Source organism: Perissodus microlepis, chromosome 10, assembly GCF_051167445.1.
Source record: "Perissodus microlepis isolate ML-2025 ecotype Zambia chromosome 10, ASM5116744v1, whole genome shotgun sequence".
Lineage (NCBI taxonomy): Eukaryota > Metazoa > Chordata > Actinopteri > Cichliformes > Cichlidae > Perissodus > Perissodus microlepis.
The window spans coordinates 13,603,439-13,626,931 of NC_140470.1; the positions used below are offsets into that span (position 1 = coordinate 13,603,439).

The 23,493-nt window shown below is 42.7% G+C and overlaps 1 protein-coding gene across 2 annotated transcripts; it reads right to left on the reverse strand.

Moving 5' to 3' along the window:
• Nucleotides 1-788: 788 nt before the first annotated feature.
• On the reverse strand, nt 789-22,646 carry LOC146378997 (voltage-gated potassium channel subunit beta-2). Of its 2 annotated transcripts, none has more exons than XM_084942234.1 (14): nt 22,307-22,646; nt 8,246-8,289; nt 8,114-8,151; nt 7,763-7,842; nt 7,460-7,504; nt 6,987-7,031; nt 6,835-6,878; nt 4,858-4,944; nt 4,620-4,705; nt 4,384-4,504; nt 4,199-4,293; nt 3,967-4,087; nt 3,451-3,539; nt 789-3,335 (listed from the first exon to the last, which is right to left on the reverse strand). In XM_084942234.1, exons 1-14 carry the CDS (start codon nt 22,600-22,602, stop codon nt 3,246-3,248), a joined length of 1,281 nt encoding a protein of 426 aa, XP_084798360.1. In that variant the 5' UTR covers nt 22,603-22,646; the 3' UTR covers nt 789-3,245. The 2 variants fall into 2 exon arrangements, with proteins under 2 accessions (XP_084798360.1, XP_084798359.1); XM_084942233.1 differs by lacking the exon at nt 22,307-22,646 and adding an exon at nt 17,514-19,081.
• Between the last annotated feature and the right edge of the window lie 847 nt (nt 22,647-23,493).

Here is a 23,493-nt window from a genome sequence, read left to right on the forward strand (position 1 = left end):
TGCAAGGCTTCTTAACTCGCACCTTTCTTGAACTTGTGAGCTTTATAGTGTTTTAAATCCACCTGCGATTTAGTGCTAACCAAACCCCCAAATGTAATTGTACAGTAACACTACAAGGTGCAAATTTGACTCCTTTGGATGTGCAGCTGAATATTTGTGGGGCTCATACTGTAAGCCAGCGCTTGCACAGTGATCAATCAGATGTGGACCTTTGTTACAAATATAGTCTGTTATTGCACGCAACAAAGCTGCCTGTCACAAACGTCACCATCGACAACGTACAAGAAAAGAAAAAGTTTGATCAACTCATTGCGTTTCTTCACCCGAACAAGAAGCACTAAGGAAAAGAAGGAGCTGATTAAAGTAAATCCACATAAGCACAAACAGTCCTTAATGCCAGATTTCACAGAGAGACGTTTTTCCCCCTCGGAGAAAGAACAGTCTGAAGATCCACATGAATAATCAAAGTTTTTTTACGCTTTAGTGAGGAGATTTCGAATTTCTCTGAAACAACACATCTCCCTGAGCCTTTTCACACACAAAAAATCACTATTTCCACGGTCAGCACCCGTCGCCACGCTCGGTCAACTCGTGCTGTTTTGGTGCAACACAAAGAGGCTCTGTTATATCAGCAGCAACACAAAGGTGCAGGCTAACCTCAAATGGAAGGAACAAACTAGCTTTGCAGGTATGCATTATGCACTCAGTGTTATCTGCTGGCTTCTGCTGACTTTAGTTAAGAACATTCCTCTGCCAGTCACTGCTTAACCACAAATAAAATAAAAATATGTAGCTGAAAGCTGCTTTATTTTTTCTATCTGCATAAAAATGTCGAACAAAATAAAACAAAAATCTGAAGCAATTACAGGTTTAAGTGTCTTAGTCATCTAAGTATGTCCATCAACATTGTGTTGATCATCAAAGTGTACATAAGGAAGCTAAAACCCATCAAGGGAGCACATGATATGCGAGAATGAAGGTTGTGACTAATCCTAGTGCTCGCGGCCCATATGCCGCCTCATATGCAACTCGTAAAATTGCATCGCACATGTACACAAATAAAGGGTGGTCCAAAAATGAACGTGGAAGAGTAGCTAGCAGTTGGGGGGGGAGGTTTAGCGTCACACCTGTGATTAGACTACTCCGGGTTTTGGAAGTACAAAAATCTCATCTGACTTTCTATTAACTGCTGAAAGAAGGGGGTGCAAGAAGCTTGAGTTGGCTAATCCCAATGTAAATGTTTGCACGTTTGCAGGTTCAAAAACCACTGGACTTCATGGAACAGGGTGTGTGCTTTGTCCCTTAAGTAGGTTTGAGCAACAGACATGATACATTCAGAATCAGTTGTCTCTTCTCTTATTATTATTATTTTTTTGTTTGTTTTTTGGTTTCTCTTTGTTGCAAGACAGTAAAATATAAGTTAGGCAGGCAAAGTTACATTTTCAGGGTTTGATTGAAGGACCTATGTACACAGGAAGCTACGCTCAGTCGAACTGTACATCATGACAGACTCACAGAGAGCCACGTTTCAGCGGCTCCTTTAAGAAAACCTTCATGAACCACAGACTTGAACTTTCTCTTGTTACGTCACCGTCAAAACACATGAGCCTATTTACAATATATTGCAACCTCGTGTCTGCTGAAACAACTCCGGTGTATCAAAAACTCCACCTCGGAGATTAGTTTTCATGGCAAATCACAAAAAAAGAGAAAAACAAAACAAAAGACACCCCCCTTCACATTACAAAGTATTGAAGTCATTACAAAACTAAAGGGAAAAAGACAAAGTGCACAGTATAAAATCTGTCGTGCATGTGCTTGAGAATGGGAACGAATTTGGAGCGATGCAGAGAGAGAAATGAGCAGAGAAGCTGTGTTTTCAGGCTTCCACAAACAAAAAGAAAAGTTAACATTAATCGAAATCTTACCCTAAGTGGTCTGTGGTAAGACTCGTATCACATTTGATAAACTCAGACTTATTGTTTTTATTTCCTATCTTTTTGAAAACTTAACGTTCACCACAATATGTCCCAATCTTTGTGTCAGACACCCAGCAACCTTTCCACTCCGTCTCAGACCTGCGACTCGAGATCAGCAACTCGGCACCGCTAAAAGTGATGTCAGCATCTTTTGACAAAGTTTAGGACGATGCAAAGATTATATGCAACATGGACACACAAGCCGTGTCTGCAGACTGCTGGGAGCCTTTAAAGCGAGCGTGCCCAGCAGGACGGTTATGTCGGATAAAACTATCTGACCGCTTAGAGTTTAAAAAATAAATAAATTAATGGCTTACAAGGGCACTGCAAATCTACATAAGCCGTAAAAAAAAGCCATGCCACATTTACACCCTGTTAGGGCTATTCTGTCTTAAAGGGACATGCGCACAGAGGAGGCAAACAGACCGCTGAGAAAGCAGCAGGGTTGGGAAAAGTCACTTTGCAAAATGTCACTGGCTTTTGATTTCTGATTGCCAATTTGACAACGTAACAGCACACATAAGTTATTATTATTATTTCAACACTTCTGCCAGACTCAGTTCTAACTCTGTAACCTTCATGCTTGAAATTCATTTGCCAATTTTTCCTTTTAAGTCATGTGATTTTTTTTAAAAAAAAAAGTAATACCAGAGTGGCTTATTTGCTGTGGGGTTTTTTTTTTATTACTTCACAAGTAATTCATTGTTCCCAACCCTATAAAGCGGTGAGTGTGGCAGAGCAGTCACATGCACACTACGGGAAATGTTCGGTTAGACACATGAGGACTAACCTTTAGCTCTCTGGCTGCTGGGTACTAAACATCACACAGAATAACAGGCAGCTGTGAGGGGAGGAGACTCACACGTCTAATGAAAGCACCGTTCACGCAGTAAAGTTGCATGTTAGGGCAGAGGTGGCCTTTTTTTTCTTTCTTTCCTCATTTTAGGATTGACATTTGATTGACCAGCTTTAGCCTTCCTCTATGTTGAAATAATTAGTCTGTGAACAATCAACAGTGAGCAATATATGATCGATTATGTTTTTTTTCTTCCACAATTGAGAGAGTTCTCTTTTTCTTTTTTCCTTTTTTTCTTCTACATGATATAATGTACTGCGCAGAATGGATATGCGCACATACTGGAAGCATAAATGTTGCCGAGGACATGCAAGTTGTTGAGTATACAGCAGAGCAAAAAGCGATGTTTCCCCAATATCAAAGTCTTCTTCATCTTCTCGGAACATCGTCCGTCGCTGAGATTTTAATCTTCAAGCGCGTGACTCTTTCTTCGAGTGTGGCTTGTTTCCCAGCAGGGCGTCCATCTCAGTAACGGTTTGAGGGGTCATTTGAGATAAAATCTGAAAGAAGGGGAGGATGGCATCAGCTTAAAGTGTCATCTGCTGTTTTTTTTGGGGTGGTTCTTTTTATTGCGCACAAAACATAAAAGCATATTTGAATACAGCACATATTTACCCGGAGGGCACCCAGATTCTCAAGAAGCTGGTCTGTATTAGAAACACCCAGAAGTACTGAGCTGACTCCCTCACTGCGCAGACACCAGGCTGTAAAAAGAGCAAACCAGGAAAAATTTATTGCTGGAGGAGTTTGTAACCGAAGTAGCTGATTTTTTAGACTTCTTTTTTTAAAAAAAAATGTTAACAGATGTAACCAGTGGTTGGATTCCATTTGAAAGCCTTAATGCAGACCATACATACACAAAGCACTTAATTAACAAGATCACAGATTATGTAATGTTATTTTCATGCAGGAGACATAGATTTTCTACACTTCTCCCAGAACCGTTACAGCACTTCCTACCTGCGTGTGTACAGTAAGATTCAACATAATGAATCAGTCATTTAAGGAGTGAAAATCATGCAAATACGAATCAATTCAGTCTTAATCTGCAGTCACATGATGCGAAAACAAGCAAAGCTGCATCTCTGTATGTCTGCACTAAAATATTAAGGCCTTTTTCTCGGATCATACCGATGGCTAACTGTGCAGCAGTGCAGCCCAGTCTGTCTGCCAGTAGATGGAGCTCCTTGATTTTAGCCAGCTGCCTCCGACCCTCCTCACTGTTCACTCGCTCCTTCAGCCACTGGTACCCCTTCATCAGGACCAACATGGAGAAAAGCACTGATTCACACTGTATGCCGATAAAATCAAGGACTATAGTGAGGCTGATGTGGAGCCAGAAGAAGTAGAAGATCAAACTGACCTTCATTGCTGCTCTGGAGCACTCCGGTACACCATCACTGTACTTGCCTGTGATTAAACCACAAGCGAGCGGAGACCAGGTCATCGCTCCAACACCTGACAGAGCGAGGAAAGTGTGAATGAAACTAATGAAACTTAATTAAAAAGAAGAGATAAATGTTGCTGTGGGATTTTTGGATGCCTGACCGATCTTGTGGTAGAGTTCAGGAAGCTGCACTTCCACTTTGTCCCTCTGGAAATAGTGATACTCTGCCTGCTCGCATACAGGTGGTATCAGGTTGAACTGGCGTGCCACTGAGTATGCCTCCTGGTGCCGCAGAAATGGAAACACAATGCAATGGTAAGTGATCAGCGTTATCTGGAAAAAAGCTGACACTCGTGAATTTGTGAAGAGTAAGACTTTAAGAGTGAGAGCTCAGCACCATGATTTCCATTGCGCTCCAGCGCGAGGTTCCCCAGTACATAGCCATACCCTGGTTTATTACAAACGTCATGGCCCGTACAATCTCTGCAAATCACAGCACACACATCTCACTTAAATTACATTCATTTGACAACTCTAACGCATCTGATTAAAGCTTATTTCCACAAATAAAACACACTACCATACAAAAACCCTCCATATTTGTGCTACAACAGTAATAAGCGGTTCAAACTGACCTTCCATCGGACTGTTGACATCATTTCTGTTGGCAAAAACGATGTCCACATAATCTAGCTGGAGTCTTGATAGGGATCCTCGTAAACCTGTGATAAACACGAGTCAATTATTGGACTAAGAGTCATAACTTTAAGGCACAGTGATGTTTTGAGCCACCGCTACACAGCAGAGAGTGTAATTACAGTGTCAATAGCTTTGCAGTTATTTGGCAATAAACCAAAGTATCAGGCTGCATTATATTGATCTGGTAATCATGCTCAATGAAGCGTAAGGGAAGGACCAAAGTTATTACATTTTTTCCTGATTGAGACATGAGTGTGTGTTTGGAATTTCATGGAGTTTCATCCAGTAGATCTATAAATACGAACTTCATGCTGGTGCCTAATCTTAGGCCAGATCACTGAAGTGATTTTTTTTTTTACATTTTAAGTTTACATGGCATCAAAATAGCATTCAGCTCCTCCCAAGATATTAATGATTATCCTCAGTACAGTGTGCTGGTGGAGGGTAAAATGAGTGATTCTGTTTTATGTTCGATTTTCTGCTTCTCAAATGTTCTGGGCAAGCGTCTAACCTTGGGTAAGTCAGCAGTTGGACTTTTTTTTCCTGAGCAAAGTGAAAAATAGTGCATAGAGTCGAAATCTGAGCGTTGTCCCTGCACGCGGTGCAAGCCTTAAGAGCTGCACGTAGTTCACTCATTATGCAACCGCCCCAAATCAAAAGCTTCATGACAATGACATAAAAAAGTCATTCAAGTCCAAGGTAAATGGTCATCCTGCGGCTGTGCTGCTTACAAAAGGAACAAAGACCACCACCATATCCTTTAGCTTTTTTAGGATTATTTTTGGAACCGATGAAATGGCTGGAAAACAGTAATCAAGACATGTACCTTCACCTGACCTCTGTATTTTCTTTGACCCAACAAATCTGATGACAGGCCTCTGAAACATCCTACCCATCAACATCTGCACTTAAAGCGATATAGCTTCAAAGTGAATGCACCTCATATCCCAATAGTGTCCACTGACATCACAGTTAAAAATGAAGTTGTGCTTACTGTGACGTGTAACACGGAGCTGACTGAGTGAATCAAACAACGCTCACACTAAAAGGTAAAGGGGGCTTCGAATGGATGATAGCAACCACATCATTGGTGGTTGAAGTAACACACAGGAAAACATGCCATACAAAATAAAGATGCAGCGCAACCTAATAAAGCAAGGCTTTCATTTATAGTCTTTAATGTATAATAAGCCTAAAGCTAACGCAGAAGTGCCACAAACTGCAGTTCCTCTAATGGCCACTTGAGGCTGGCTCCATAAGCGAGCTAATCCCCATAGACTCCTGTGTTAAAATGTCCAACTTCAGAGCAAAAATAAACTCGTTTATAGTCTCTTATAAAAAATATTTTTGGTCTCTAAGCAAAATTTTCCCTTTGTGACTTTTCTATGTGGGCTGGATTTTTTTATATATGTAAATCACCACTTCAGTTTATATCAAAGTTCTGCCAGCTGTGCGCTAAGTTTCACCTCAGCTAATTTGAGTCATTGAGTGAGAGATCCCCACAGTGTCTGTGGTGATGTTGTGGTCCAGCTCCAAATGACCCATTTTCTATTTTAAATTGTCAGTTTAAAGTCAAGCTGCAGAAAAATATTTATCCAATGTCTTCTCCTCTCACCGCCAACCAGTCGTGGCAGATGGCTGTCCCTCCCTGAGTCTGTTTCTGCTGAAAGTTTCTTCCTGTTAAATGGTAGTTTTTCCTTCCCACTGTCGCCAAAGCACTTGCTCTGTTCGTCTTCTAAGTATTATTGTAGGGTATTTAACTTACAAAATAAAATGCCCTAAGGCAACTGATGTGTGATCTGCTGAATTTTCTATAAATATAACTGAACTGAAATTTATTTAAATTGCTTTCAACTGGACCAGAATAACCCCTTATTTGGTTTACACTTTGCAAATACATGAGTAGACTGTACCTTCAATAATGTGCTTTCTGGAGAGTCCTCTCTCTGTCTCTGCCCTGTGAAGTTATGAAAATACAAATCATTGATCCTCATTTAAAATGATGAATGGAAAGAGGCTGGGTTGAAGAAATGTGAAGAGTCTAGTGTTTTAGTCTTATACTTACTGGCCTCCCCAGTAGATTTTTGTCGTAATGACAAAACTTGAACGTCTGGCAAGGACAGAAGTCGTGAGTATTTTGATTGCAGCATAACATTTAAGTTAAGGGAATCAGCTCATCCTAAATCTAATAGTACGGACAGTCTTTCTCTCTTTCTGGTGTTAAAATTAAAACATTTTATTACCAATATGTGTCTCTTAGGCAGCTGGGTGAGTCAGCCACCATCTCTGATCAGGGAATTTAACATTTTTATCCTTTTTAGTCTCTCTGAGGATAAAGCTCTACATTTTTCCCCCAAGTATGGCTTTCCCTTGAGAGAATTTAATGGTGTGCCGCTATCAAAAGTAATAAAAACATGTAGTAATGCATTTCATCTCAGGAAGGGATTATTAGGGATTATTTAAAGTAAATCTGTGATCTGGTCTAGTTAAAAAGGTTTGCATGCCTGTGAGTCAGTTAGGAAGAATGAGTAATCTCACCTCCAGCCTTTCTTCTTGATAATGTTCCCTAGAGTAATTTCCGCCCTGTGGAGAAACACATCATTGGTTGTGACGGGCTGAGGCTAATAAACTTTATTTGTATGTAACGTTTAACGAGAGAGTTGATAAAGACACGCAGACCAAAGAAAACCAGATTAATGTAAAGAAGAAGAATGGAACAATAAAAGACGACGTCACATAAAAACAGGTTTGCATTTTTGTATTTGCTGTGAGAGAAATCAGACGATTTAAAAAAAAAAAAGAAGTTTAATTGAGGCTCAGGAGAGGAAAGTGAAGTCTGACCTTCCAGAGGCGTACACCTCCGCTGTGTCAAACAGGTTCACTCCGTTCTCATAAGCTACGGTCATCAGGTTCTCTGCCATCTGAGAGAACACAAAAACTGAGACTGAGAGAAGCAGACGGCGGATAAATTCCAATTACCCAGAGGTCGTTCATGAAGGGCACTACTCAGGGAGGATAATACAGACAATATCTCGCCAAGCTACAGCAGTCTTAAGGCCTGTCACACATATTCCTGCGATCGTAAACACTGAGATTTGGTTACAGTGCGCCGAACGGTGTTACACAAAAACCAAACGAGTGAAGGTGTGCGGGAATCGATTTCTCATACAAACACAGAGAGAGAATGCTCACTTCATCAGAGATCTGCGATCCAAATGTCACCCAGGTCCCTGAACAAGGAGAGGGAGGGAGAGACAGAAAGACGGATTTTATTTAAGAGTTTGAAGCTGAGCTGAATATTTCCCTGCCTTCATCCCAACTTACCTAACCCGAGACAGGAAACACGTAGGCCCGATTTTCCCAGGTTCCTATAGAAAGGGAAAAAAATCAGGAGGTTAGATGAGAAATGCCTGTAAAGCGCGCGCACACACAAAATGTGTGGGCAGTTGGAATATATCTGGACATACAATCTTCAAACACAGTAAGTAAGATGCACGCATGTGAGTGATGAGCAATCCTCAGTAGGGAGACACTGTGGTTAAGCGGTGATGAGACTAAGAATTGCAGCCTTTCGAGCTACTTGTATCTCTAAGTGGAGTTGAAAAAAGATGGCAGCTGCAATGTTACACTGTATTTAACACACATTTTGTCTTATTTGTTTCTACCCAAGCCTCCGAGCCATCTGAAGTAGTTTCGGTTTATTAATAATCACATCCACTCACAACTACATTACAGCGTTATAAACTATTTATTCACGTCTATGAGGGAGCTGGCGCACTGCTTTACTGGACACATTAGGATTTGAAAGCTAAAAGTCATCTTAATATGGCGATGTTGTTGATGAGATCCTGATTATTCTGTAGCAGCATGTAACACAAACCTGGTGTCACATGTAAAACAAAAGTACGACACAAAATTAAAAACCTGACACAGATGTAATTTATTTCTGTCGTGGTCTCCGACACTTCACTTCTCCACTGCAGCTGCTGAGTGAAAGTCTTTCTCGCCTCTGGTAAAATGACTTCCTCTGTCTAATTATTTCTGAACAATTGACCTTTCATCCCTCGTATGTTAGCAGTTCAGAGTATTACAGTGGGCCAGTGAAACACCTGGAGGGGACGGAGCTCAGCGCAGAGAGTCCCGGCAAAAGCTTCTTTGGTCTGCACCATAAATGGCTCAAAAATGCTCTGTGAGCTAAAGAGGAGTCCATTAACCGACATGCCACATCTGATTATTCAGACAGCTGAATTTTGAAGGGCAGACGGGGGAGAAGCAGAGAGCTGCATTTCTGACCACAGGAGCATGTACAGCTGAAAATGATGTGGGCTTCATGCTTTGCTCTCCTGTGTGCTCTCCCCCATTCTAATTAGCCGGGGAGCCAGCTGGAGAGCCGGCAGAACTGCAGTGCACCTCGCTGCTCGCCGTCTTTTCATCTCCAGCGCCTCTCCCCTCTCGGCTTGTCTGCCTGCGTCCACCGAAAAACAGCCAAATGCACAAAGATAGACTGTCAGAGCATTTAGACTCAGTCGAACAAGTCCCGCTTTTATTTTCCTGGTCTATTTTCTATTCCCAACCTTATGCTATTTTTAGATCCCTGCATATGTAAGCATTTGTTTCACGCTCTTTATGTGTGTGTGTAGTGGGGGCATCAGTCTTTATGTGAGCACTCCATGTGGGTGTGAAATACATATTGTTTGTGTCATTACGTTAAACTGTTAAAAAAGCACACAGGTGGTAGGTCAGGAAAGCTATTTAAAGGGAAATGTGTCTGCGGGGTTTGGATGTAGCTGATTCCTTGTATGGTAAGCTGGCTTTTCTTCGTGGTTCGTCAACCAATGACAGCTCTGTCTGTTCTCTCACGCTGACAGCCACTTTGAACACTGGGAGTAAATTTAAATGAGGCACATGGGAAAAACATATTTCAGAGACTGGGTTATTTCAAATGAGCTACCTGAATATTTTACCATTTGTTTTGTTCTTTTTTGTTGGCTTTTCTTTTTTTTGTAGTATCCATCAAATCAGTCCTTTTTTTGTCTCAACTTTATTTGGATGAGAATAAATGGGATTTTATTTATTTTTTGTCAAGCAACATTTGACAAGGTGGGGCCAATAACAGCATCCGGAAAAAATATTCCCTACAGTTTTAATCAGCTTCTAAAGCAAAGCTTGAAACTGATTCAAAATTGCTTTTGAGGTAGCTTCTGTATCTGCACACCGGGAGCAAATAAACGATATGGTTTATACCCAACTTTATTTTTGTTTATTACCTTCTTTTTTATTATTATTTTTAGGGAACTTGAGAAAAACTCATTAGAATTATGCATGATGGCTTTGAGCTGTGAATTAAGGACAATAAAAATCTGTTCCCCAGCTTAGTCACACACCTTCTGTCCATACTTTCCTTTTCACATTGGACCAGGACGGCAAACAGAAGGCTTACGTGTGAGGAAAAAAACATACCACCAAAACATGAGTCAGCATTCGGTGGAGTGTGTCAAGCATCCAGTGGCATACGGCTGTTACACAAATGTTTTCTTCTTCTGTTAAATGCTCTTCTATCCGATATGCTTTTTAAAGATGAGTGCAGGAAGCTGACAGCCTCGTGTTTGGTGAACGCTGCTTGTGAACGCATCATGACAGGGAGCAAATTTGAAACCGGTGTGCATTACTGGGCGAATTCCACAATTGCCGAGCCACATAAAAATCCCATTTTTATGTCTGTGTGTGCGCGAGTGCTTCTGAGCAATAGAGGATGTCACTGTTTCCATGTGTGACAACTGGCCGCCCCCTCCCTTGCGCTCAACTCCGCCGCTCTCTGCAATGCTGCAGTCTGCTAAATTACTATCAGTGAGTCTGGAGAAACACATGCTCTGTCTTTCCTCGCACTATCTCCCTATTGACAGTCTTTTCCCACTATCTCCCGCACGCAGTACACCCAGACGCTCGGCCTATATTTCATCTGAGGCGGATGTGAGGGACGCTGTGCAATAAACGGAAAACATCTGTGCATGTGTCATTATGGGGAGGGGTTTGATGCTTTCACGTGAATATTCACGCTTGATGGGAATTGCATTGGAACGCAGGCACAGTTCCACATGCAGACATGCATGAATGCACTCTTGAGCAGGGCACACAGATGCTTCTCTATAGCCTTCATAAATAGGTCTTCCAGTGTTTTCTTCTCTATTTTTTCCATTGCCATAAATCATGATCTCCAAACGAGATGATTGTAGCAACTTGGCTGCCTCGTCCATACATTATTAACGCTGGAGAGAGAGAGACAGAGGAGACACACAGGTGCTCCGTCACGGTTTAGTCAGCATTTTAACCTGTGCTGACATTCACAGTTAGTTTTCACCTGAGACAGGAGGAAGACACTATATACAGATGGTTAGGTGCTAATGGTGGACTTTTTTTCTCCCCCTTCCCTCTGCAGTTGTCATAAAATGCCACACACATGCTGAGCAGGCTCTTCTCCAGAGGGAAGACCTAGATATTAATAACACTCACGTCAGTTTTATGTGTATGCTTAGACACACATTTTCTGAGCACAGAGTGTGGGAAGATGGTGGACTGTCTGTTCTCTTTCAGTAATGCTGCACACACTGTTTTTGTGGCTTTAAAGGGTCACTTCACCCAAATTACAGAGAACTGATTTTTCTCACCTGTGCCTGCTTCTACCTAAATACAATCAATGTAGTGGGCAGAAGTTATGGCACTAAAAAAAACGCCCCCACAAACTTTTGCTTTGCTTGTCATTCTCAATAATCCAGAGACATGTCAACAGAGCTACATTTTTTGGTTTATATGACAAATGAAACCAAATTAGCCACATGGCCTGGCACTAATCAAAACCCCAGCATCTAAGAGTGTACTAATTATTGATGTAGCTATTTTTAAAAGCATTAGCCTAAACAATGGACCCTTCATGTAAATGTGATTTTTTTAATTCAGCTATATTAAAACAGTTAGGAAATCAGGTCTGTCCTAATTATAAAATACACATGCTGTGCAGGGAGCGAATGGAGAAAAAAGGGCACAAAGACACACACACGCACACGCACAATCTCAGCTGCTCTCCTCCAATTCTGCGTATCAGCTGCTGACACTTTATTAGTGGTCCTGACTCTCCCGTTAACTAAAAATGCATGTAATGAAGTGGTGCAGGAAAGAGCTCACACAAGCTGAATTTGACACAATGCGCTGTCATTACTGTTTATTCCAAGTTTGGGAACACACGTGACCTGCGACAAAAAAAACCCCAAAAAATGTTCACTCGCCCCAACATGTAATCAAATGTTAATGAAATTCGCTCGCTGAGAAGGTCGCTGCACTCTGCCTCTGTTTCATGTCCGCTGGCAGACGGATAAAGACGAGTATTTGAGGGATGTGGCGTTTTCCGGATCTCATGCCCCCGTGAGTGACAGCGCAGCGAATTCAAAGTGATTGAATGCAATCGCGAGCATGTTTTTGAGTATCACGCCGTCCTCCGGTTTTCTTTGGTGTTCCTGTTTCCCTGTGATTTAAAACAGCTCAACTACTTTGCCTTAATGAATTTTGCAGTGTATTACACGGCAGGCAAATGAATGCTACCAAGATTTATTTAAATAAATGAATATATTAAAACACTGAAAAGAGTTTCAAATAAAAGTAAGATTTTAAAAGAAGAAAGAGGAATTGATATAATCTAATTAAATGCCTTTTGAGTCTTTTCCAGAGCATGTGGACACTTGTTCATTAGGCTGCCCTCTGCTCTTACATAATAACAACATGCGGCCATGATGGCTCTGCCAGAAGACAATACCAGTCTTTGACTTTGATGAGACAGCCTTACTCCGAGGACGTGATGTGGATTTTCTGGCCGCGATTACGATGCCTCTCAGTTAAGAGTAAGCCGCCAAATGCAGTCAATTATTGACAACTCTGAGCTTCATCAAACAACACTGACACGCAGGTCACTTTGCATTTTGAGAGGATTAAGTTGCCCGCTGCATACACTTAATCAAGTCCCAACAAGCAGCTGCACACATAATAACAGCCTAGATATTGTTCAGATGCATGATATATGCAGTAATTATAACATTAAGCACCGTACAGCGTGCTGTAGTAGTGGGTGGCAGATGAAAATAAGCAGCCACAGTTTAGCAGTCAGTAAACAGATCATGGTTTGGATTATATTTTGGTTGAAATCAAGCAAGTGAACACCCGGCGTTACTTTGCCTAAAACTTCCCAGACCTCAAAGTGAGTCACTAATCTGCCCAGTCAACTGGAACCTCTCCTGAAAATAAATAAATAAATAAATAAATAAATGTCCCAGAGCGACAGAGAGGAGAGCTGAAGGTCAAGGTTTTTGCAGCCCGCAGTCGTGTTCTCCTCCCTGCCACACAGGCCATTTATTTCCCGTGGTTAATCATGACAACAGCGTGAGGTCAAAATCACTACATTATCGCTTCACCTGCCGGTTACGATGAATATTTTAGTCGCTGCTGGGGATTTGTTACACTTCGCTTTGCCTTCGGTGGCACGCGTGTGAACGGCGCGTGGAGTGAAATTAACAAAGCGAGCCGGTGACGCCGCTGTGCCGTCAGAGCGCATAAAAGCGGGCGAGATAAGAATCTGAATGCTAAGAAGAGGCACGCGGCGAGAGTAAAAACACTCAGGGTAGGTCACCGTCTGGCAGCACTAAATGAGCATGAGATGCGTGTTAAAAGTCGACAGGGCCGCTCGACGCCAAAGCTTTAGCTGCTGCGACTACGCTACTGAGATTTCCACCTTCCGCTCCTCCAGACAACGGCACCTCTCTGCATGGCTGAATGTCAGAACACTTCAAATCCTCATGAAAATACATGAAGGCTTTGTTCTCCAGTTTAACATGCAACCCAGTATCAGGTATTATTATGAACGCTACATCTTCTTTTTCTTGTTTTTCTCTTTATGGTACAGCTGAGGTTTTTGTTTGTCGTCTGCTTTAACTGGAGCAGCATATCCTAAATGTTTAAAAATGTAGAAACAGCTTGGAAGTACATTAGTTTGGCAAAATAATCTGAAATCAGGGAACTTTTGTAGAGCTTAAGATTTTGATCTGTAGCACGAGTACAGCCACATCACTAACAGCAGTTGCTTTGCACCAAAGCAGATGATAGAGGTCAACTGGTGCACCTAAGATGACAGAACTTAAAGCTCATTGATTAACAAGGTCTCTATTACTTGATTAATCCTTGCAAAAGCCAAAGTGCAAAAACACCACAGCAATTCCCATCAGGTCACAGACTCTTCATGGAACCAGCAACAGCTCCTCGTCTCCAGTCTTTGGTCTAAGCTGCTGGCTGTGATGTCAAACATCACGTGCGAGTGTCATCAATAGTTTGTTCTCACTCTTCACAATCACATGTCTTTAAGTTTAACTTGAGTTCTTTTAGATACAGTAGAACGGCATTCTTGGGTAATCGCTCCTAAACTCCTTCATGTCTTTCCAGCTGTCCTGAACTTATTTTGATTTTCTCACATCTTGGCTCTTTAACAATAATACTTTGTTTCACAGTTTACTGCATGTCAGTGCTGAATGTTTTATCTGAGTAGGGCTTCCCTATTCACATTCCCCATCTCTCAAGCATGCATTAAGATTTATAGGCATCCGCCACAGACACAGCGTGCCCCGCGGCCATCTGTGAGGAGCAGCGGTAGATAGATCTATGGTCTTCTCCAGAATTAATGTAAATCAAATTCCCCTTTCTTTTTTTTAAACTCATACCAAAAAAATGTTTTAAGAAATTCATGATGCTCAGATATACCATATTTGATTCTAATTCATGTGAATTTTAATTTGCACAGACAACTTTGTGAATGATGATTTTAGATAAATTCTCTTTTGAAATATTTAGGTGCAAACATGACAAAGATGCGATTCCAGAGGAAAGTCGAATCATTTTTGGCGCTGTCTGTGAAATGTGCATTATCTTGTCATATCTTTTAATTCAATTTTCTCAAACTTGAGCATATTGTGCCAAATGGAACCATAAAATTGGGCCATCTGGACAGTTTGGTGTTGAAAACAGAAGGTTTAGTTACTTTAAAAATAGACGTTTTGCTGAGTGACAGAACTGACTGCTACAGTCACCTCTCCATCAGCTCGAATGCATACCCTGTGGCCACACTGAACACACAGCATATTGCACACGCACACACACACACACACACACACACACACACACACACACACACACACACACACACACAAACCAGAATGCTGCAGTGCACTGTAAGGGAGTAAAAAAGGGCAGCATTTGAAAAGCAAACAGTGAGAAGCTTAAACAAGATCAAAGAAAGAGGCTAGAGAGAGCCACAAAGAAAGACTCTGAGTATCTGTGACCTGCCTGTGAGTGATCAATACTTGGGTTAATGAGACAGAAGGCCCACAAAGATGTGGTCAACGCAAGCAGCAGCATCCAGAACTGGAAATAGAAACCAGCGCTGGAGTGCCAAAAAATGCAGTTCCTCAAATGGCCACTTGAGGCTGCCTACAAGAGTGATTCAATCCCCCATTGCGTTTAAACAGCATTATAGGGCATGTTTACAGCCTGGCACATTGGTCTCCTTAACTCATTTTCACCATCATGACAACTAAATATATAATATAATATAATATAATATAATATAATATAATATAATATAATATAATATAATATAATATAATATAATTTCATTTATACTCCACGTTATCACCATTGAGCAGAAGCTGGGAAATTTTTCGTCACCCATCGTGACCTCTTCTGTGTGTTTGTGCCCCCCTGGAACATTTTTAATGCAATCATCTGACAAATCACAGGGCTCACTGCGTGGTTAATGACACCAACAAGAGATCTGTGCTCAGGTGTTTTTTGCAGAGTAATATTCTTTTATTCTATTTCTATGTTACTTAGCAATAATTAGCAGATATCTGTTTCTGCGCGATGCAGTTACACAGTCTCTGGACACACCTTTGCATTCCAGCCATTCATCCAAACATGGTCAAATCCGGGACTCCACAAACCAGTGGATGACACCACAGTGGCCATGGCCCACTTTTCTATATATCTATATAGTTCACGGGTGGTTTAGAGTGAAGGCAAAAGCCTGCTTCCTTCCTGACCTCTGTGTAATTGTAATAACGGTGTGAAATGAGGAATGTGCGGCCACCACGACGCCGCCACAACCAGACTGTTGTGGTGCAGGTGGTGGAGCTTTGAGCATACTCGGTTAAGGAAAGGACTGATAAGCGACAGCAGTGCTGGCTGATTAGAAAATAAGACAAAAACTAAAGGCAATGCCTGGGGTGTTGCCAATGGCAACTGGAAGTGGCCATATGCTGTATAGACTTATTGTGCTGCTGCACTCCCTATTAGTGACACTTTTCTAGAGACGGCAGAACAACCGGAAAAATCCAGCCCAATCATAAAGTCCTATATGTGTGTGATTCTAAAGGGGAAAAAAATAGGAGTGGAAATATCCTAGTTTTGTCCTGTGCCTTATTCCCTTTTTAAGCATCTTATTAAGTGGAAACTAAATTGACTGAAGAGAATGGCAGCAATTCAATCAACCTGATTACCAAGAAACCAGGTCGTTAAAACTCTCCTCCTAGTTCTCGAGTTTTACAGCCCAAAGATGGAAACACGGTGTGAGCCTGTGGAAGTCTGCAGCCTAATGTTAAAGTGCATGCTTTGTGCTTTCCCCCCCTTTTTTTAAAAATGTATGTTTATGTATAAATACGAGCCTCCTTCATGCATGAGCTGTGCATGAACAGCTGTCCTTGTTTAGCTTCAAGCTCTAATCCATCAAAGGTAAACCACAAGTTTGCCAACACACTAAAAGAGGAAAAACATACATTGCATTCTTGTCTTGTTGTTTATCTGGTTGGATTTCCTTCCTACTTTATGACTCAGACCTGGTGTGTGTGCAGCAGAGATTTTCTGTGCATACGATGGTCTCCTGCAAGGATATTTTATGAAAGTACATGTGTTTAAAACCTCTAAGAAAAGCCAGGCGTCCTAGTGTGGTTTCAGGAGAAGCTGTTATTGGAGGAAAGCTTTTTTTTGTATTATTAATCTGCTGAAATGAGAAAGAGGCTAACGCAAAGTCTGTGGCTAATGCTCCCATATGCATACTGTCTGAAATATTGTGATAGCATTAGGGCTATATAGTATGACTTATGTAAGCATTTTTTTTATTTATATCCATAAGCGCTTTTAGGAATAAATGTCATATTTTTATAATGTCAGAGAAGTCATTGCTCTCACTGAGGTGTTTCTCATCTGGCTAATGGATATGTAGGCAGTCTGCTCACTGGTGATATGTTTGGTGACAAGCTAACCTCGAATTCACCTCACATCTCAGCAAAGAGACTGGCAGAACTAGGAATAATGAAGGCCCGGCAAGGCAGGTAGAGCCTCATTGTGAAGAAGAGGCCCAAACCCGGAGCCCAACACCTTGTTTCTGGTGGAGGACTTTCACCTCTGGTGGAGGTCAAAAGGCCACAGTGATCAGAGCGAAATAAAAGCCATCTCTCCAACCATAAAGCTCCGGCTCCTTGTCTCCCCCAGTCAGGCTCATACTCACCTGTACTTCATATTGGTGTGGCGCCCAATAGCCTCCTTCATGTGGGCGTGACCCTGAGGAGTCTGACGAGACCCGGAACCCTCCCTGGTCTTGACAGAACCTTGAGACATGTAGTTGCCATTGCTCCCTTGTCCACTGCTTCCACCTCCGCTTCCTCCTCCACCACCACCACCACCTCCACTTCCTCCTCCACCTCCTCCTCCACCGCCACCACCTCCCCCTACTCCGCCACTGCTCCCTCCAGGAGGTGGAGCGGTGCGAAGGCCACAAAGCCGGTCCTCGCTGCGACTTTTGAGGTTGTGCTCAGTGCATGCAAAAGACACCTGCATCCTGGCAGCTGATGTCTGTGTCTCTTATTCTGAGAGTCTGAGTATAGGGTTGGGTTTGTTTTTTGTCTTTTAAACAAGGAGTCACACAAACAGCAATGTCTACAAACTGTTGGTGCTGCTCGACACCGTTTCCCGTCGTGCTGTTGTGGCAGCGCCGTGATGCTCATACAAAAGGGCTCAGACAGGGCAGGTCAAAGATTTTGGCTCAGAGTTGGAGGGAGCAGGCGAGAGTCCAGCCTCTAAACATGACACACACAGAGTTACCGTCTGCTCAGTCTCCTGTCTGGTGATGCAAACCTGGCAAAAAGGCTCTCGGAGTTTTCACACTCACACGATGCATCAGGGCTGCCCTCCAAAAATCATCAGGGAGCTTGTGTGCTCGCAGCAGTCCTCAGACGAATTTGGGGATGTGGCAGTTCTTGGGAAGCCCCCCCACCCTCCCACCCCAATAAAATCTCAGTGCAATAGATGCCCTCCCTGGAGAGTGGCTTCGTCCGACATAACATGCACGGGCTCTGTATGGCTTATGTAGGGTGATAAAGCACTTGCCAGCTTGCTGTTTTCTCTTCAGCTGAGGTTTGTTGAGACTGTCTTGAGCTGAGGAGCTCCGGAACGTGCCGCAGCAATGACACAACCACAGCTACAGGCATCCTCACACCTCGCGTCGAAATCACTCATATTTCTTCCCCACCTTTTATTTTACTGTCGCAAGGTGGGTGAGCAAAAGGGGGGGGAAAAAAAAGAAAAAAAAAAAAGATCGGGCTCAATAGCTCGAATTTACATCGCCGAGGAGAAAAGTCAGATCGGGGGTAAAGACACTCAAACCCCACCGATGCATCATCACCAAGCGGCTTCACGCAGCATCCAATTGATGCAACAGCGATGGAGAAAGAAGAAGAAGGGGAAAAAAACCCAACAAAATCAGCAAGCACGGAGCCGGTTCATCTTTAGCTTCAGTGTGAGAAGTTGTTCACATACCGGCAGCAGCGGTAACTGTGCACGTCTCCCGTTGTTCGCCAGGATCTCAGGGTGCGCGGATTTGGAAAAAAAATGCCGGCATACTGGCCCCAAAATCAGCTGCAGCAGACATTTCAAACGCTCGGTGCCGCCTCTCGGCTCTCCAGCATCATTTGGAGACCGCCCCCCCTCCTTTTTTTTTCCACAGGCTTCAAAACGTTCACGACACACAAGCAGTGTGGGGGTTTGGATAGATACTCCCTCTCCCTCCCTTTCTTTCGGGTGTGATCCACATTTTTTCATCACACCGATGCGCACACATTTCATCACAAAGGCACACATTAGGCTATACGTACTCAACCCCCTCCCCAAACCATCTTTTTGCCCTCCATAAGATCCAGAATTCTGTCTTCCCACCACTCCCATTATTCCTATTCTTCCTATGCAAAACATTGCCCTCCCCAATGATAGCTTGATTTGCCATCAATGACCCAATCACCAGAATTACACTCATTACTACCTCTGAGCAAACAGAGGATAGATGGTTTCTAAGTCACAATACATCACATCACGGGCATAGCACGGCAGGGCATATCAGATCATCCTGCAGCCCATCATAATGAAATGAAATGGATGTGTCATTTTGGTGGCCAAGCAATGATAATAGCCCCTTCCAGGCTTTGTTTACCATCTAAAGTGTGATGCCATATCCTTAGAGAGGACTGTCAATCCAAAAGGCTTTACTCTGTGGTTAGTGCTCGCCCCGCTAAGTCTGCTTCACACAGCAGGACGATGTGCAAAATACCCCACATTTGTCACCATTGTCAATTTGGTTTCACATCTAATGTTTTGAAGCAGATCTGCAGTCCCAGAGCAGATTGCAGGGCATCCACTGCCAGCAGAATGTGACTTTGAGTTGGCAATCAGCTCTTTCTAAAGAATCATTCAGCACAAGTTTGGACGGGGAAGTTTCCAGCTGTACAGGCAGAGAGAAAATACGAATGCTGCCCGTGGTGGCGCTTCAAAAGAGGAGAAGATTTAATTACTTCCACTTCACTGTTAAGGCGCTTATTTTCCAGGAAGCACATTATTTTTGTATAGCCAAACTTTTGCATAATCATGTCGACTTCTTTATCTTCATCTCCCTGTAGGCTTAACCTTCCCCTTCGCTCCACATAATGGCCACTGGCATCACCGTATTACACAGTAATGACACTGACTCAGTCTGTTCTCCACTTCAGAAGCTTACAGCGCTAAAACCTCGGGACACAACCAGCACTTGTGAGCCTCATGTTGAAGTATTTGGGTGGAGAAAGACCAAAAATGAGCACATGTGTGGTGCATCCTTATTTTCCTAGTAATGATAAGGTTATGGAATCAAATTATCAGAAAATAAGGGGATAGATGGCTTTTTTTCTTCTCAAGCTGGATTATACAAGAGCTTCTATAATTTGAACATCCTTGAAAAGGTAGGTTATTCATGCAACTCGGACTCAGCGTAAAAATTCATCACAAAGTGTGACTTTCTGAGCTATAATCCCCTAAAATCTGCCAAACCGCACTTTGATAAGTGCTTGCAAGCATATTCCTTTAATGCTACAGAATGAAATGACCTGGACTTGCCTGTCACCCTTTTGGCTCCATTTTCACTTAAAAACAGAACAATTCGACGTAACACCTGGTAAATAGAGAAATAAATAAATGTGTAAATGTCTTTTTTAAAGCAGGATGAAGCAAGAAAACTCGTCTCCCATGGTGGTGTTCATGTTGGTTTTGACACGCTTGAACTAAAATAGCACTAAAGAACGCTAAGAAGTGTTTGCAGGTGTGCCTCAACATGAAATTCGCATGACGTTCTGAGAAAGCTGATGGCGTTGACCCTGTGACTTTGAAGGCATCTTGTTTCTCCTTGCGGTTTTTATTCAAAAGTAATTCAGCTCCTCGAAAAGAGGACAGAATTACTTTGATATAATCCGTGAAGATTCACACATGTTCGAATCTGTCTGACCTATTAGCTTCGTTTCATTCGGCCCTCGTTGTCTGTTTTTCAGAATCTAAATAGCTCACATTTCTGCAGCTCAAATGTTTGCAGCTAAACCGGGAAAACGAGAGAGAACGTCAAGGTAGATGCTGGCTTCTGTTTTGATTACAGGTAATCATTTTCTGTCAGGAGGGAGTCCAGATCTCATGCAAATGAAGGCGCACAGAGGCTGTGGAAACAACTTCCACTGCAGGCTCTGTGGGGCAGTTCAAGTGATGGCAGCGGTTCTGCCAGAGGTGGTCGAATCAGCTGAATCATACTCTGGTACACCGTTAGTTTGTTTCAGCTACAAAATGTACGCTGCCAGTACAAATGTGCTATAAAGTAAGTCCTAGATCTGAGCATAAAAATGATGTGAAATTGCAAATGTCACCTGATTGCACAAATGATACCCCTTGGCCTGCACTATTGTCCCTCTTTCTGCTTTTGAGTCATTGGTCACAGACTTGTCTTCACACCATGATGACGCTGCCACCTAGAGGCAACTGTGCTGGAGACTAGATGACTGTGTTTGCATGTTTTGGATGTGTTATAGCAAATAAAATGACAAATGGAATGGAATCTGTACTCAGTATTTTAGTATGATGGTGTTTAAGCAGTAATAATGAAATATGCAGCAGCTTGGCCCGTATCTTCCTCTTCTCTGTAAGCACCCCACCCCTCCTTTTTTCAGGTCTCATTCAATTTACAAAAATCTATTTTTCCCTAGGTTTTTGGTAAATTGATTGAAGAGTAGCCAACACCACCATCATTCGCCTCCACACTTTAAACAGAGAGATGCACGCGGTACAACAACCAACCGCCCGTCCCCCGCTGTCAAATCATGCATCATTAACCCCAAACTTCTGCACCACTGATGCCTGACCCCGTCAGGCTGTTTTTTGGGAAGGCTGGAATTAGACAATGGCTCACGTACAACTCACATTAGTGCTCCTGAACAACCGGATGCTTCTGCAGTCCGGCCACGTACACTCATCAGTCCTCTGCGTTGAAATCTCATCAAACGCCTGATGTTTCTTTTTAGGTCACCAGTGAGAAAAAAACAACAACAAAAAAAAAAAACTAATATTTTTTTTCCCCCATCTCTCATGAATGATGTCTCCACTCACTGCCTTTCAATTGCAGTCCTCTCCAAACACTCAATTACATCAACGCATTAGTAATATGTTAGAAAAATATTAACCATGTTATTAAAATGGATCATCCACGGATGGCTGAGTGCTCGGGATGGTCTCTTATTATCTCTGTAAAATCCAGACATTCAGTGTGAGTCCTGCACTCGCTAAAAAAGCAGCTGAAACCCAGATCTGAGTTAAATCTGCAGCCTCGTGTAGGCTGTACATTCCAGTTCTTTATTATTAATAATTGCTTTTATTTTTTTTTAGTGGCCTAATTAAATATACTAAGTCATAACTACAAACTCTAACTGCCTCATGGTTTCATGCTGTAAAGTCTTCTCCTCATACCTGTACGGCATTGCAGAGCGCTCAGCCTCGCACTCAGCCAGGGAGAGGCCACATTCTCTCAGGTACAGCTCCAGCCGGCGTCGCTCCACCAGTCTGTGGGCTGCCTCCAGGATCTGAGAGGCCAAGGCCTCTGACTCAGTCTTCTGTTCCGAGCTCTTGCTGCTCCGGGTCCCAGCCTTGGCCACAATACTCCCCGAGGAGGTCGACGCCTTGGGCTTCTTACTGATGCCATAGAGGTCCTCCACAGAGTATTTCCCCCCCTTACCTCCTCCGCTGCCACCACGGCTGGCAAACATTGTTGCCTAGATTCCAGCACCCCGACTGATGAAATGGCTCTTCGTTTCTGCTTTGCTTACTTTTTCTTTTCTTTTTTTTGCCTGCTACATCTACTTTAAACAAAAGCTGCTTCTAAGTTTGAAACAAAATAACAAGGCAGTGCTATTTTGATGGAGTTTCATGTAGATTTGAAGCATCCAGCCCGAGGATGTGTCAGACATCAAACTGCTGGAAAGGAGAACTTAAAGCACCTGCGAAATATTTAAAAAAAAAAGTCTTGATTTCTCCTTTGTGGAGCCTAATTCCAAAATAAAACAAAGCCAGTCCGACATGTCAGCAGCAACACCCAGTCACAAACAATGACTCCTGCTGATGTGAGGTGCGTCTTTGAGTAAAAATGGATAGGAAAAGCAATCAGTATCTTTCTCTCTTTATCTCTCAAAGGAAGGACAGTGGGGGGATTTGTGTCGAAGCACCACCAGCTTACATTTGCTCAGATTAAGAGCGCGCCCGGATGAAGTGTCTGTTCTTCTGTGACTATAATCAGCGGCGGCTGTGAGAGTTCAGCTCGCTGACCTTTTTCTTCAGATATAAATTAATAATGACTTTTTTTTGTTTTTCATACCTGCATGGCTATAATTGATCAGTTGATCTGCAGCGGCGCTGTCATCATAACCAGCACCCTTGCTGCCTTGGAGCCCTCGGTCCCTCAAACAAAGCGAGGGTGGCATCCTCTCAAAGCCTGGCACCGGCTTCAGGCCACTGCTGAGCGTGATATTGTCGGGGTCTGGGTTAATGCGCGAGCCAAACCTCCTGCGACAGTTTTTCACACAAACCATAAAGGAGAGCACAATGTGTGAAACCCTTTTTCACTGGAGGGGAAAGAAAAATCAGCGGCTACTGGTGCCCTG